This window comes from Corythoichthys intestinalis, chromosome 21, assembly GCF_030265065.1.
Source record: "Corythoichthys intestinalis isolate RoL2023-P3 chromosome 21, ASM3026506v1, whole genome shotgun sequence".
NCBI classification, from domain to species: domain Eukaryota; kingdom Metazoa; phylum Chordata; class Actinopteri; order Syngnathiformes; family Syngnathidae; genus Corythoichthys; species Corythoichthys intestinalis.
In genome coordinates this window covers 36,276,967-36,291,759 of record NC_080415.1, presented here as the reverse complement: position 1 = coordinate 36,291,759, position 14,793 = coordinate 36,276,967, and the positions used below count along the sequence as shown (strand labels likewise).

General features: G+C 39.0%; 1 protein-coding gene across 1 annotated transcript in view; it reads left to right on the top strand.

The window, feature by feature from the left end:
* The first annotated feature begins 7,716 nt into the window (after positions 1-7,716).
* LOC130909272 (glucagon-like peptide 2 receptor) overlaps positions 7,717-14,793 on the top strand; it is a 91,937-nt gene continuing 84,860 nt past the window's right edge. The window contains exon 1 of the mRNA XM_057825530.1: positions 7,717-7,798. Coding sequence (XP_057681513.1) covers positions 7,717-7,798 — 82 coding nt within the window. The remainder of the gene's footprint in view (positions 7,799-14,793) is intronic.

Genomic DNA, 14,793 nt, shown 5'->3' with positions numbered 1-14,793 from the left:
TTCACATTTACGTGACCATCATCCGTCACTTTACACAAAATTTAAGTAAATGCTGTCATGAACGTTTCCCACCACATAGGAGTTCACTCCAGCGTGTTTAGTGTGTCTAGTGATGGTAAAACAATTGCTATAGCGTAAGATTGTTAATGAACTGCTGTTACCTTTTCTGTTGTAAAAAACAACTTTAGTGAGGCGGAAGTGTAAATAAATGACAGAATTAAGATTTGTTATTAATGAAAAAATTAAAAATCTTTGTATGCTGTCACTGAGTAGCATTTGCAATCGCCACACAAATTACCCCCAAGAACGGTCAGAGGCGTAAGGCAACCAGAGGATATAATATATAAGAAAGAAAGGGCATATGGTGGTAAAGGATAGATTGTTGAAAGAGGAGAATGTCATTGAAGTAAGGCAATGCACACAAGAAAAAGGTGTCGATAAAAAAGCTACCTCTGGATCAGGTCAGTTCTTTATCCCGTCTTTTTCAGCCCTCGACACTCAAGCCCTCTTTTGAATTGAACATTTGTATGATCTTCCACATCTTTCCCAGTGAATTTGGCACCAGGGACATGACTTTCGGACAGAATTGGTAGGTTTAGCTCTGTAAACATTTCGCTCATACACTATTTACATGCATTTTAGCACAGGGACAAACGTGGCACGGTGGCTGAGTGGTTAGCACATCTGCCTCACAGTTCTGAGATTAAGGGTTCAATCCCGGGCTTCGGCCTTCCTGTGTGGAGTTCGCATGTTCTCCCCGTGCCTGCATGGGTTTCCTCCCACATCCCAAAAACATGCATGGTAGGCTGATTGAACACTCTAAATTGTATGAGTGTGTGCGTGAATGGTTGTATGTCTCCTTGTGCCCTGCGATTGGCTGGCAACCAGTTCAGGGTGTCCCCTGCCTGCTGTCCGTAGTCAGCTGGGATAGGTTCCAGCACCTCCGCGATCCTCGTGAGGAAAAAGCGGCATGGAAAAATGAATGAATGAATGAACAAACGCAAGCTTGGCCCGCCTAGCAACAACTTAGCCAACGTCATCCAAAAATGGCGTGTTGCGTACGGTACGCCATTGTAAACAACTGTTCAAAATAACATTTTCATAATGGCCCCTGTGGTTTTTTTTCTCCCTGGCGACTTTCTGTGTTGAGAGAGAGAAGGTGTGAGTGTATCATGTGTAAATAATGATACAAGTCATACACACACACTGGTCTCCTGCTCTCATTCTCCATTAATATTCACTAATTACTATTAATTGTAGCAGTGGTATGTGTTTTACATGAAGTCCATTTCTATATTACCAAGGGTTCTTGTTCTAATGTTAAGCAACTTGAGCTGTAGCTGTGGGTTTAGTCTACAAGTTCTATTTATTTAAATCTTATTTATTTCAGGTATTTCTTTTTTGTTATTTTCATTTATTTCAACATTATATTCACATTGATGTTCCAATTTGCAAGTATGTTGTGGAAAAATAAAGCAAGTACGGGCATGATGAAAGAACATCAAGGAAGCCACCAACACACTACCGAATGTCTGAAGTTTGGGTGTTGCGCAGCAGCACTGGTCAAATATTCAGTGGCCAGATTCAACCGACATATTTGAGAGAAACACACGAAAAAAATAGCACAGCACATCAAAATCAAAACCTTATCCCAGTGTAGAGGGACAGCTTTATTATACTGCACACTAGATTTCTCCTTCAGTACATCAAAAAATCTTTCAGTTGCTGGCCGATTGATTTGGAGGTTCCAGTTCAATTCCTGAACAGACGTTGGAAAAAGACTGCACTCAAAGATGACCTCCATTTAGAATGTCAGCGCCATATTGGTTAAACGTAACTCAAGTCCCATCCCATCAAAAGATTCCTTGAAGTCTAATTGCACACAGTCTGCTTTTGATAACTGGGCTCTGATGAACTACAAATCAAAGGATATAGGAAAGAGTTGAAGAGTGCAAAGTGTCCAACTCTAGAGATGATTTCAGTCAATCAATACTTGCAGGGAGCCAGCGTGACAGTTCCGCAACACGCGAAATGAACGTCGTACCATGGTGGTAGTGCAACAGGAAGCTTGTTTTTCCAGACACTGCTGGAATGTGTGAATTCATGCTAGCTTTATTTGAAATAGAAGAACTCTTAACATTGGCGTAATCCTGTCTCGTGGTGTGAGAAGGCTCCTTCAAGCCGAATTTCACCAATCATTTTCTACACCAGGGACAGGCAATTCATTTTACAATGTGAGAAATTGGAACAGTACTTAAGAGCCCCAACATGCCAGCCTCGATTTAATTAATTGTCATATTTTCTTTTCCTTTAGGGACACACCTTTAGGAGTGTCCATGGAGAAGCTTTCTCATACAGGCTTTTCTACTGCAAGACAAGGCAAATTTGTATTCAACTCAATTTAAGTGTGCAGTGTCTAAGGGCGTATTCAAAGCAGGAAAGTCTATAGTTCACTTTCTTTGGTCCGCACCAAAACACATTTGGTCCAGACTTTCTGGATCCGGTTCCTTTTCACTTTGAATAGAATAGAACAGACATGTCCAAAGTCCGGCCCGGGGGCCAAATGCGGCCCGTGGTCAAATTTCATCCGGCCCCCAGCCTCTGTCATAAAATCAATAACGTCTGGCCCGAACACAGACTTGATGAATTCGTCAACAGTACTGCAACCAGCATATGAAGTAGCTTACACACAAAATGCTGCTCCTCATTTACCCACTAAAAGGCAGCAGCACTTTAACCCTTTATTGCCAAATGTATCACATTTCATACAACTAAAATTCCATGATTTTGAGACTTATTTAGAATTTTGACATTTCATTTTGGAAAAAAAAGAAAAAATGATGGATGCAGGTCAACACATCATCTGCAGGTTCCATGAGAAAAAAGACACATGATTTAGCATGGGTTATAGACATAGAGCGCTTATTACACATATTTATTTTGACTTTTCTTTTTACAAATTTGAAAAATAGGTTTCATTAGGACCTTATTTAGGGATTCTCTGATACTTGCTTCATGTTGGAGGTATTTAAGGGCTAAGCAACATTACTCCGTGTGACCCATTACTTCCATTTTCTAAAAAAGTGACAATCAACAAAAAAAAAGAAAGTTGACTGTGATGGCCAACGCTTCGAGGATAGGTGGAAATTGGACTATTTCTTCACTAAAATACGCAACAACTGTGTCTGCCTCATTTGCAAAGAGACAGTCGCTGTTTTTAAAGATTTCAATGTTAGCCGATATTACCAAACAAGACACGCTGACATGTACGGCAAGATTACAGGGAAGATTCGCAGCGAGAAATTGAAGCAACTTGAAGCTAGTTTAATATCACAGCAGCAGTATTTCGCAAGAGCCCGAGAGTCGAAAGAGAACGCCACAAAGGCTAGTTGTAAGATTGTTGAAATTATTCAATTTAAAAAAATTATGTGACACACTGAATGGCTTGCTAAAATTTGCTTAAATATATTGTTCTACATAAAGGACGTCAGCCAAGGTCGGCCCCCCACATTTTTACCGCATCAAATCTGGCCTCCTTTGCAAAAAGTTTGGACACCCCTGCTTTAGGGGCACACCTTTAGGAGTGTCCATGGAGAAGCTTTCTCATACAGGCTTTTCTACTGCAAGAAAAGGCAAATTTGTATTCAACTCAATTTAAGTGTGCAGTGTCTAAGGGCATATTCAAACCAGGAAAGTCTATAGTTCACTTTCTTGGTCCGCACCAAAACACATTTGGTCCAGACTTTTTTGATCCGGTTCCTTTTCACTTTGAATAGAATAGAACTTTATTGTCATTGTCAGCAAGAACGCTGTCAACAAAATTTGATGTAGCACTCCAGTACAAAAATATGTATAAAATTTTAAAAGAATAGAATAAATAATACAAAGATAGATACGTGAGTAATTATAACTTGCTTGAACTGAATACTGTCTGTGCAACACAGGAATAGTGCAATATGGTCCTGAAGTTAGCAGCGTCATTTGTGCAAAACAAGAATAAAATGTGTCTAAAAATTGCAATTTGAGTAAGCGACCCAGGATTTGACAACAAACTTACGCATGTGCAAAAATAACACGGGGTAACACACTAAAATAAAGAAGTAAACTATTACAGAGCTGTCGAGTACTTCAAATGAGCTTTTCTTTTAATTTTGAGAAAAACAGGTCAAACACTGTGAAGTTTAAAGGTTTTTTTGGGGACAATTGGCAGTAGCCCAATTCTTTACCCTAAACTTAACTAGACAGAGGGGTATTGCGGAGATTGCGATAACTAGATAACCTTTGCTATGTGTGGAAGTCTTTTATTGTTGTGAATCAACCGTTAAAGTGTTTCAAATTGCTCCCGTTATTGCATTAGTTCTCTTCTGTCCACTTTTGACATGTGTAAGTTTTAAAACTATTTCATCATTTAAAGATAGATTTTTGTCAAAATTTTGCCGATTGAGGAGCATTTTAGATAAAAAGTTACTTAGGTTCGCTAGGAAGGTCCTCTACAACAGAGCCTTCCTGAGAAGTCTACTGCTTTAAGATGGCGGCTGTTTACTAATGCATCTATTTCTTTATTATACATGTGACTAATGCAGCCGTGTCTGTCATTTGCATCTAGTTCTGTATATATGTGATATCTACTGAAGCATCATGTGGGCATAGTTTGGAGGCTATCGGCTACAGTCAGGTACTATTGGAGCCACTTAGCATATTAGCATCGCGTTTGGAACGGCGTCACTCTCCCTTGCCTCCTCCCCCCTCCTGCTCTGCTCGCTCGTCTCCGAGAGTCCGTCTTTCTCAGACTTTTCTCATGTCAGTCAACCAACATAGTAACGCACACCTTTCCCGCCTCAGTAACGGTAACGGCGTTGCCAAGAAAAGTAATTAATTAGATTACTCACTACTATATACTATAATGCCGTTATTAACAACACTGACGATGACACATTTTCATGTCGTTGTCGTCTCGTCAGACGTAAATTGGCAATCTTTTCGTCACGTTAGAGTCATCCAAGGCGCGTTTTTGGCGCGTCATCATGACGTCATCGTAATGAAAAACATGTTCGTAAACGAAATGTTTTCGTTGTCATTGTTGACGAAAACAACACTACTGGCGACCTTTGAGCGGATCAAATTTCCGGGGCGGGGCAAGCCACAGCAAACAGACAGCGGAGTGGACCAGTCAGCGATGGAGGGACGGGACGTTGGTAAAGCGACAAGAAACTAGCGCGAGCAGAGAATGGAGAAATTTATTCAGAATGGCTAGCGCGAGACAGACTGTTGTCAATGACCAGTGTCAATGTGTTTTTGGTAATTTAAACTAATTTTACTGCGGATTGGAACATAATCTCGGCTCTTCCTTTCGCCATCTGTGTTGTTGTGGAGACGACTTCCGATGCGCAAGAGTGACGTTGCTCCTTAAGAAGACGTCACGCAAATAATCGAATCTGATTGCACGGATGATTTCGTTCGGCTCGAGAGGCCGTTAAGGAGCTGGGTCCAAGACTATTCTCACAGTGTTTGAAAAATACAGGGAGAACAGTCTGGCCGTGCCAGGCAAACCTCACCCTGCTTCAAGTCAAAGCAGACTAAACTGTCTGACATTAATACATTGACATTCATGGTCTCCCATAGATTAGGGACTTTTGACAGGGATATGGATAAGAATACTGTCAACCAATTCCTGTAAGACATGGAAGGAGACACTGCAATAATCCTGGGAGTTCAACATAAAGTCTTTTACATTATACATTAAAAAAAAAAAAAAAAAAAAAAAAGTGCTGTCATTTTGACTTTGACATTTAGGTGATAGGTGTAGAATTCCTTATGTGAGAGAGCAGCGCAATTCTCCTTGGAGAACATGGTTGGTGCTTCTAACATGTCAGCTGTCACAGCGTTGCAGTGGTCAGGCTATTTCCACATTCCAGGGTATGATGTGCATGTTATGACGTGATGTATAGGTAGATGTACGGTGGGGCAAATAAGTATTTAGTCAACCCCCAATTGTGCTAGTTCTCCTACTTGAAAAGATTAGAGAGGCCTGTAATTGTCAACATGGGTAAACCTCAACCATGAGAGACAATGTGGGGGAAAAAAACTAACAGAAAATCACATTGTTTGATTTTTAAAGAATTTATTTCCAAATTAGAGTGGAAAATAAGTATTTGGTCACCTACAAACAAGCAAGATTTCTGGCTGTCAAAGAGGTCTAACTTCTTCTAACGAGGCTCCACTCGTTACCTGTATTAATGGCACCTGTTTTAACTAATTATTGGTATAAAAGAGACCTGTCCACAAACTCAGTCAGTCACACTCCAAACTCCACCATGGCCAAGACCAAAGAGATGTCGAAGGACACCAAGGACAAAATTTTAGACCTGCACCAGGCTGGGAAGACTGAATCTGAAATAGTTAAAACACTTGGTGTAAAGAAATCAACTGTAAGAGCAATTATTAGAAAATGGAAGACATACACGACCACTGATAATCTCCCTCGATCTGGTGCTCCATGCAAGATCTCACCTCGTGGCGTCAAAATGATAACAAGAACGGTGAGCAAAAATCCCAGAACCAGACGGGGGACCTAGTGAATGACCTACAGAGAGCTGAGACTACAGTAACAAAGGCTACTTACTATCAGTAACACAATGCGCTGCCAGGGACTCAAATCCTGCACTGCCAGACGTGTCCCCCTGCTGAAGCCAGTACACGTCCAGGCCCGTCTGCGGTTCGCTAGAGATGGGATGATGATCCAGAAGAGGACTGGGAGAATGTGTTATGGTCAGGTGAAACCAAAATAGAACTTTTTGTTAGAAACACAGGTTCTAGTGTTTGGAGGAGAAAGAATACTGAATTGCATCCGAAGAACACCATACCCACTGTGAAGCATGGGGGTGTAAACATCATGCTTTGGGGCTGTTTTTCTGCAAAGGGACCAGGACGACTGATCTGTGTAAAGGAAAGAATGAATGGGGCCATGTATCAAGAGATTTTGAGTGAAAATCTCCTTCCATCAGCAAGGGCATTGAAGATGAGACATGGCTGGGTTTTCAGCATGATAATGATCCCAAACACACAGCCAGGGCAACAAAGGAATGGCTTCGTAAGAAGCATTTGAAGGTCCTGGAGTGGCTTAGCCAGTGTCCAGATCTCCACCCCATAGAAAATCTGTGGAGTGAGTTGAAAGTCCTTGTTGCCCAACGACAGCCCCAAAACATCACTGCTCTAGAGGAGATCTGCATGGAGGAATGGGCCAAAATACCAGCAGCAGTGTGTGAAAAGCTTGTGAAGAGTTACAGAAAACGTTTGGCCTCCGTTTTTGCCATCAAAGGGTACATAACAAAGTATTGAGATGAATTTTTGGTATTGACCAAATACTTATTTTCCACCATGATTTGCAAATAAATTCTTTAAAAATCAAACAATGTGATTTTCTGGTTTTTTTTCTCCACATTCCATCGCTCATGGTTGAGGTTTACCCATGTTGACAATTACAGGCCTCTCTAATATTTTCAAGTGGGAGAACTTGCACAATTAGTGCTTGACTAAATACTTATTTGCCCGACTGTACTTCCAAATTTAACCATATCGAGCTACACAGCAAACAGGGACTTACTGTATGTGATTTTGACACGACAGCTATTACAAGCATTACAAATTGCTCGGGTCTGAACTAATCTTAGACACAATATGACCTGCTTGGCTTTGTGCCCACATTAAAATACAATTATGACCTTTGGCCTTGTGGCCATGAGAAGTCTGAAGCGGCGATCAGCCGCCGAGGAAATGGCCCCGTGTCAAGGAGACAGAGGTTCAGCAACAATGGCTGACGACAGCTCATTCATCATGACCGAACGATACGTTCCGCTGAATACGGCGCATTCTCCTCTGGCCAAGACTGCATCTGGCTCACTTAATTAAAAAGGGGAACACGGTAAACAACTTCAGTGTCTTCTATGCCTCGCAGCGTTAAGTACAGTTTTAGAAATTTAGCTCTGAATTTTGAGGACCTGCTTTGATTATTCTTTTTGTTCCAAGATTTGGGTTTTCAGTAAGGCACAGAGTAAAACTGATTGTGCATGAATCAGTGAGATCATACACTCTTGTTTTAAAATAAAGATATGGTTGAATATTTAAGTGTCTGATTTTCCTTGGAATAAATTGTCTTTGCGTCACAAGTGGCTCAAATTTTACTATTGTATAGAAAATTGGCTGAAGCTGAAACTGTATACGGCACAATAGAAAAAAGATATTCAGAAATCAGTTCATTCATTCATTTTCCATGCCGCGGAGGAGGTGGAGCCTTGAACCCTTGAGCTCAGGACTGTGAGGCGGATGCGCTAACCACTCAGCCACATAACTCATAGTACAGTACACAAAAAAATCTGACCAGCAGCAGAATGTGACAAAACCAAAAACACGAAAAAAACAAGGTAATGATGCAACTAACAACAAAGGGATCTACAAACTGTCAATGGAAGCAAGTCAATGTCTTGGCAAGCCGCCTAGGATCGGTTTAAAGACACTACGGATGAGCTGGAATTGGATGCAGGTACGACATCGGGAACTCATTCCACATCTCTGTAACAAAACAATCTGACCAGCAGCAGAATGTGACAAAAACATGCCAGTCGTCATACTGGCTTCGCTTGCTAGCTAGCACAGCTATTCTCCCAGTCCAGCCGACCACGTCATCACTGCCAGCGTGCATTACACACGTTAAACATGGCGCCCTCCGGAGGTCAAAACATGTACTTGTTTTCCGGATTTCCAGGTTCGCGGTGAATCAGTAACAGGCACACTTTTGCTCAATCGACGATGTTTATTGATAAGAAAATGCAGAATAAATGAGACAATCCCACAAGAGCAAGCAAACAAGTATCACAAACAAGTATAACAAATAGGGTTGTTCTGACCATGTTTTTTTGCTCCCGATCCGATCCCGATCGTTTTAGTTTGAATATCTGCCGATCCCGATATTTACCGATCCGATTGCTTTTTTTTGCTCCCTATTCAATTCCAGTCATTCCCGATAATTTTTCCCGATCATATACATTTTGGCATTGCATTAAGAAAAAAAATGAATAAAACTCGGACGAATATATACATTCAACATACAGTACATAAGTACTGTATTTGTTTATTATGACAATAAATCCTCAAGATGGCATTTACATTGTTAACATTCTTTGAGAGGGATCCACGGATAGAAAGACTTGTGACTTTGTATATTGTGACTAAATATTGCCATCTAGTGTATTTGTTGAGCTTTCAGTAAATGATACTGTAGCCTTGCCAAATGCATGATGGGAAGTGGAACCATGACTGTGCGTAGTGCTACCAATTGATATATCTTCTCTGCGTTGGGGAATAACATAAGGTGTTAAGAAAAAGATCAATTGCTACCTTGCTTCCCCACATTGCTTCCCATGATCTTTCTAATCATAGGGAGAGGGATTGTAAGGCTTTAGCTAATTAAAACAAGGCTTCAAAGGCTGCCAAACGTCACTCTACTCATTTTACGCTGCCTTTTATCTCTCTATATAGGTAAAACGGCGCAATTATAGATTGAGCGCGACAATGCGTGAGTGGGCTGTGCAGCGAATGCAGTAATTGCCATAAATATTTTAATGTGATACATTTTTTAAAAAATTAATTACCGCCGTCATCGGGATAAATATGATAACCCTACCTAAACCCTAAACTAAAGACTCTGGATGAGTGTAACATATTATGTCTGTAACGTTAAATACAATTAGAAAACTATTAAAAAAAATATATATATATATATATATTTATATATATATATATATATTAAAAAAAGGCATGGCCGATATTTTTTTGCTGATTCCGATACTTCGATCGATCAGGACATCTCTGATAACAAATGTCAACGATGACGCTAGATTTGAGTTTGTCAACCCCAGAATCCCCGCGTTCCCGTTACAGCAAAACAAAATGTCCCTTTAGCAATGAAAATCGCTTACCGTGACAAGTCAGTGGGAAGTCCGCTGGTGGATTAAGCGTACGGATCACCCAGCTTTGTCCTTTTGCCGCTTTACTGGAGTGTTGCTGGCTTCCGACTCACTTGTCACGGTAAGCGATTTTCATTGCTAAAGGGACATTTTGTTTTGCTGTAACGGGAACGCGGGGATTCAGGGGTTGACAAACTCAAATCTAGCGTCATCGTTGACATTTGTTATACTTGTTTGCTTTCTCTTGTGGGATTGTCTCATTTATTCTGCATTTTCTAATCAATAAACATCGTCTATTGAGCAAAAGTGTGCCTGTTACTGATTCACCGCAAACCTGGAAATTTTGGAAAACAGTACGAAATATTATACATTTTCAAAACAATGGCTATATTTTATGTGTTTCTAAAACATATTTGGGTAAAACAACAATTGCACCTTATTAGAGCCTAAAAGTATTTAAGACTGAGGTTTCCTTTCAAAATAAGTTTAACAATGGTTTGCAAATCTGATCAAAGGGACATCAAAAATCATTTCTCAAAAATATTTGAAACATGAGCTTTTTAAAAAAAAACATTACATTTGTGTTGACAGTATTAATATACATACCGGTAGTTTAAAAAGTTGCAGAGGTATTTGAATCAAGACAAGGCAGTGATCATTCAACTGTGCATTAATATTCTATTAATGTAATGAATAGGAATAATTAGGGTTTAAGCCGGGATATACACTTGCTCGATGCTGACTTGTCAAGAATTTTCAATACAGCAAACTACAAAAAAAATAGAAGCTACAAAGAAAAACATTATGCAAGTTCTTTAATTACTAAGAGGGGTTATTTGGGGTGAAGGAGGAACAATGTACAGAAAAAAAAAAACACGGCTGTTTCTGACCTAGTTAAAATTACAGCTAAAATAAGCCCCTGGTCATTAAGAAATAAAACCAGAATTTTACAGCAGACATTTCATATTGCATATTCTCCGTAATCACCAACCATTCCTAAATGTCTGTGTTGTAAAAATAAAACATTAATTGACTTGGAGTCACACTGCACTGGCAGTCCTGCCAGTACAAGATGGCTAGGTCAAAAACTCAGATGGCTTTTCAGTTTAGTCTGAAACGAAATGATTTTTTTCACTGTTGTTGTCGAATTCTCATTAACGTGAACTATCTCTTACATCGCACTCTTACAGTCTCTTAAGAAGAATTTCGTAAAGAGCAAAATTTTGGGTTCCAGCAATCATAAGTCATCCAGGTCCTGAATTTACAAAGCAGCCCCAGACCTTGACATTACCACCTTGGTTGATTTATTGGTAATTTTCATGGCTGTCAAACGATTAAATTTTTTTAATCAATTTAATTACAGCTAAAAAAATTAATTAATCGTAATTAATCGCAATTCAAACCATCTATTAAATATGCCATATTTTTCTGTAAATTATTGTTGGAATGAAAAGATAAGACACAAGACTGATATATACATTCAACATACAATACATAAGCACTGTATTTGTTCATTATAACAATAAATCAACAAGATGCCATTAACATTATTAACATTCTCTTAAAGCGATCCGTGGATAGAAAAACATGTAGTTCTTAAAAGATAAATGTTAATAAAAGTTATAGAAATTTTATATTAAAACCCCTCTTAATGTTTCCGTTTTATTAAAATGTGTAAAAATTTCAAATCAAAAAATAAACTAGTAGCTTGCCATTGTTGATGTCATTACACCATGCTCACTCCCCAAACCCATAAAATCATTTGGACCCAAGCGCCAGCAGAGGGCGCCAAACAACAAAAAACAGGTAACAAGTAACAAGCGGACATTACACTGCTGTCATTTTAATCTGAGCGGGGCATGTGCGTTAATTGCGTCAAATATTTTAACGTGATTAATTTTAAAAATTAATTACTGCCCGTTAACGCGATCATTTTGACAGCCCTAGTAATTTTCTTTTCATGAAATGTTGTGTAAGATTTCCGCTGTTTACACGTCAATGCCAACGGGGGGGACAATACAAACTTTTCCCGAGAGCCCCATCGTTTACACGGCGTCAGCGTTTTGTAAGGCTGAAAATGTTATTTGCGTTATTGCGTAAGATTGTTGTCGTGTAAATGGCCTCAAACAGATCCGTGAATTATCTTTTCCTGTAGTTTCCCAACATTTTTGGGAATTAGATGTTTAACCTTTATGTTTGATTTTTATGTCTGCTTTTTTTTTGTTTTGTTTTGTTATTTTGATTTATGTTGTGGGTTCAAAAATTCCAAAGTGTGAACTTTCTATAACCTAACATTCTATACCAGACTCAAGATAGCAGAGGCATAGCTTCAAGGTTTAATAATGATGGTCATTTTCTAATGATGGATTGTTTTCGTATTTTTTGATCTTCCACTTTCTCTTCCTCTGTGCTAAGTTTATAATTACTTTTCAGAAAAGTGCACTGCAGGGCTCCATGTTGCCTGACATGGCTTTGTTTTTTCCTGCCCACAAACCAATCTTTCTTTGATTTATTTCTTTTTGTTTGTCTCAATCCGTCTCTTCTTTTATGTTTCGTCTGTTCAGCAGCTCATCAGTGTTGTGTCTGCCCTTTGACAACTGAGCAGGGTAAGCCATGACTGCAATCCACATTTCTGTTAGTGAAGGAAAACTAGTTTCATCCTTTCCTCACTCCACTACTGACTTCCAAGGATGCCAACCTGACATCAAAGTTATTGCAGAAGTTATAAGATATCAAATCATTCTACAATATATTAGTGCTGCAACTATTAACTTGAGTAATTCGATTACAAAAAAAGCTTCGAATCAAATTTCGCTGCTTCGAGGATTCGTTTTGAGTGACGTTGTAATGGTTTGTTTTGAAAGTTGCATTTAAATTTATTGATTTGGGTGGATACACTGCCTTCTAGTGGCAACAGTGAATATGCCATAACTTGTCGAACATGGCTGAATCCAGCTGCTTCTAACATAAAGGTATAGAGATGTCCCGATCGATCATGTCATTTTCAAAGTATCGGAATCGGCAAAAAAATATCTGCCATGCCTTATTTTTTAATTAAAATTTTTATAATTGTATTTAACGTTTCAGACATAATATGTTACACTCATCCTGAGTCTTTAGTTTAGGCTTAAGCTAGGGTTATCAAATTTATCCCGATAACGGCGGTAATTTAAAAAAAAATGTATCACGTTAAAATATTTAACACAATTAACGCATGCGCTACACGACCCACTCACGCATTGTCGCACTCAATCTGTAACGGCACCGTTTTACTTATATAGAGACATAAAAGGCAGCGTAAAATGAGTACAGGGAATTTTGGCAGCCTTTGGAGCCTTTTTTTAATTGGCTAAAGCCTTACAATCCCTCTGCCTACAATTAGAAATATCATGGGAAGCAGTGTGGAGAAGCAAGGTAGCAATTGACCTTTTTCTTAACACCTTATGTTATTTCCCAACGCAGAGAAGATATATCAATTGGTAGCACTACGCACAGTCATGGTTCCACTTCCCATCATGCATTTGGGCATGGCTACAGTATCATTTACTGAGAGCTCAACAAATACACTAGATTGCAACATTTAGTCACAATATACAAAGTCACAAGTCTTTCTATCCGTGGATCCCTCTCACAGAAAGAATGTTAATAATGTAAATGCCATCTTGAGGATTTATTGTCATAATAAACAAATACAGTACTTATGTACTGTATGTTGAATGTATATATTCGTCGGAGTTTTATTCATTTTTTTCTTAATGCATTGCCAAAATGTATATGATCGGGAATGATTGGAATTGAATCGGGAGGGAAAAAAAAAAAAGCAATCGGATCGGGAAATATCGGGATCGGCCGATACTCAAACTAAAACGATCGGGATTGGATCGGGAGCAAAAAACATGATCGGAACAACCCTAGTTCTAAGCGTTTTAACTGGTTGTTCAGAGACACAATTTTATCAGGAAATGTAGAAGTAGACAGAAAATCTCATGATTAAAAAGTCAAAATCAATTTGAAGTGGATTATAGAAGTTACCGTCAGACAATAGCAATATGAATTTGGACGTGTGATTCATCCCTCCATAGTGAGAGTACATTAAATGGTTCCGCCAACCTGGTAAATGTTCAATTATAGCCTATCTGGGCGTTGAATGTAACCTCAGCGTCTGGTTCACCGAAGCTTCAGAAAACAAGCCCTGTGGCTGCATAGCAATTAACACCCATTGGCCTGTAAACAATTTGCTACTACTCTGATGTGCCTGTGAACTTGTGATAATTGTATTCAGTGTAGAATATATACATTCATCTCAAAAATAGTTAAAATGACAGTTTGGCTTCATTGGAGGTCAGTAGTTGAGTGAGGGGTGGATGAACCTAGTTTTCTTCCATTTCCAGAAATGAGGATTACTGCAAAACATTTGCTAGAAGTACTTGCTGCTATAGGAGGGTCAAACTGTTCTTTAACTTATCCTCCTTGTCTAGTGAATATGCACAAGTGATGCGCTATGTGATTATTTGCGTGCTATAGTTTAGCAGACTATTCTTATACAGTGGTATAAAAAAAGTATCGGAACCTTTTGGAATTTCTCACATTTCTGCATAAAATCACCATCAAATGTGATCTGATCTTTGTCAAAATCTCACAGATGAAAATACAGTGTCTGTTTTAACTAAAACCACCCAAACATTTATGGGTTTTTCATATTTTAATGAGGAAAGCATCCAAACAATGATAGAAGGGGGAAAAATAAGTACGTGAACCCTCTGCCTAAGAAGACTTAAAGAGCTACTGAAACCAATTTTTACCAAACAGTTTAAGTCAGGTGTGTGCCCAA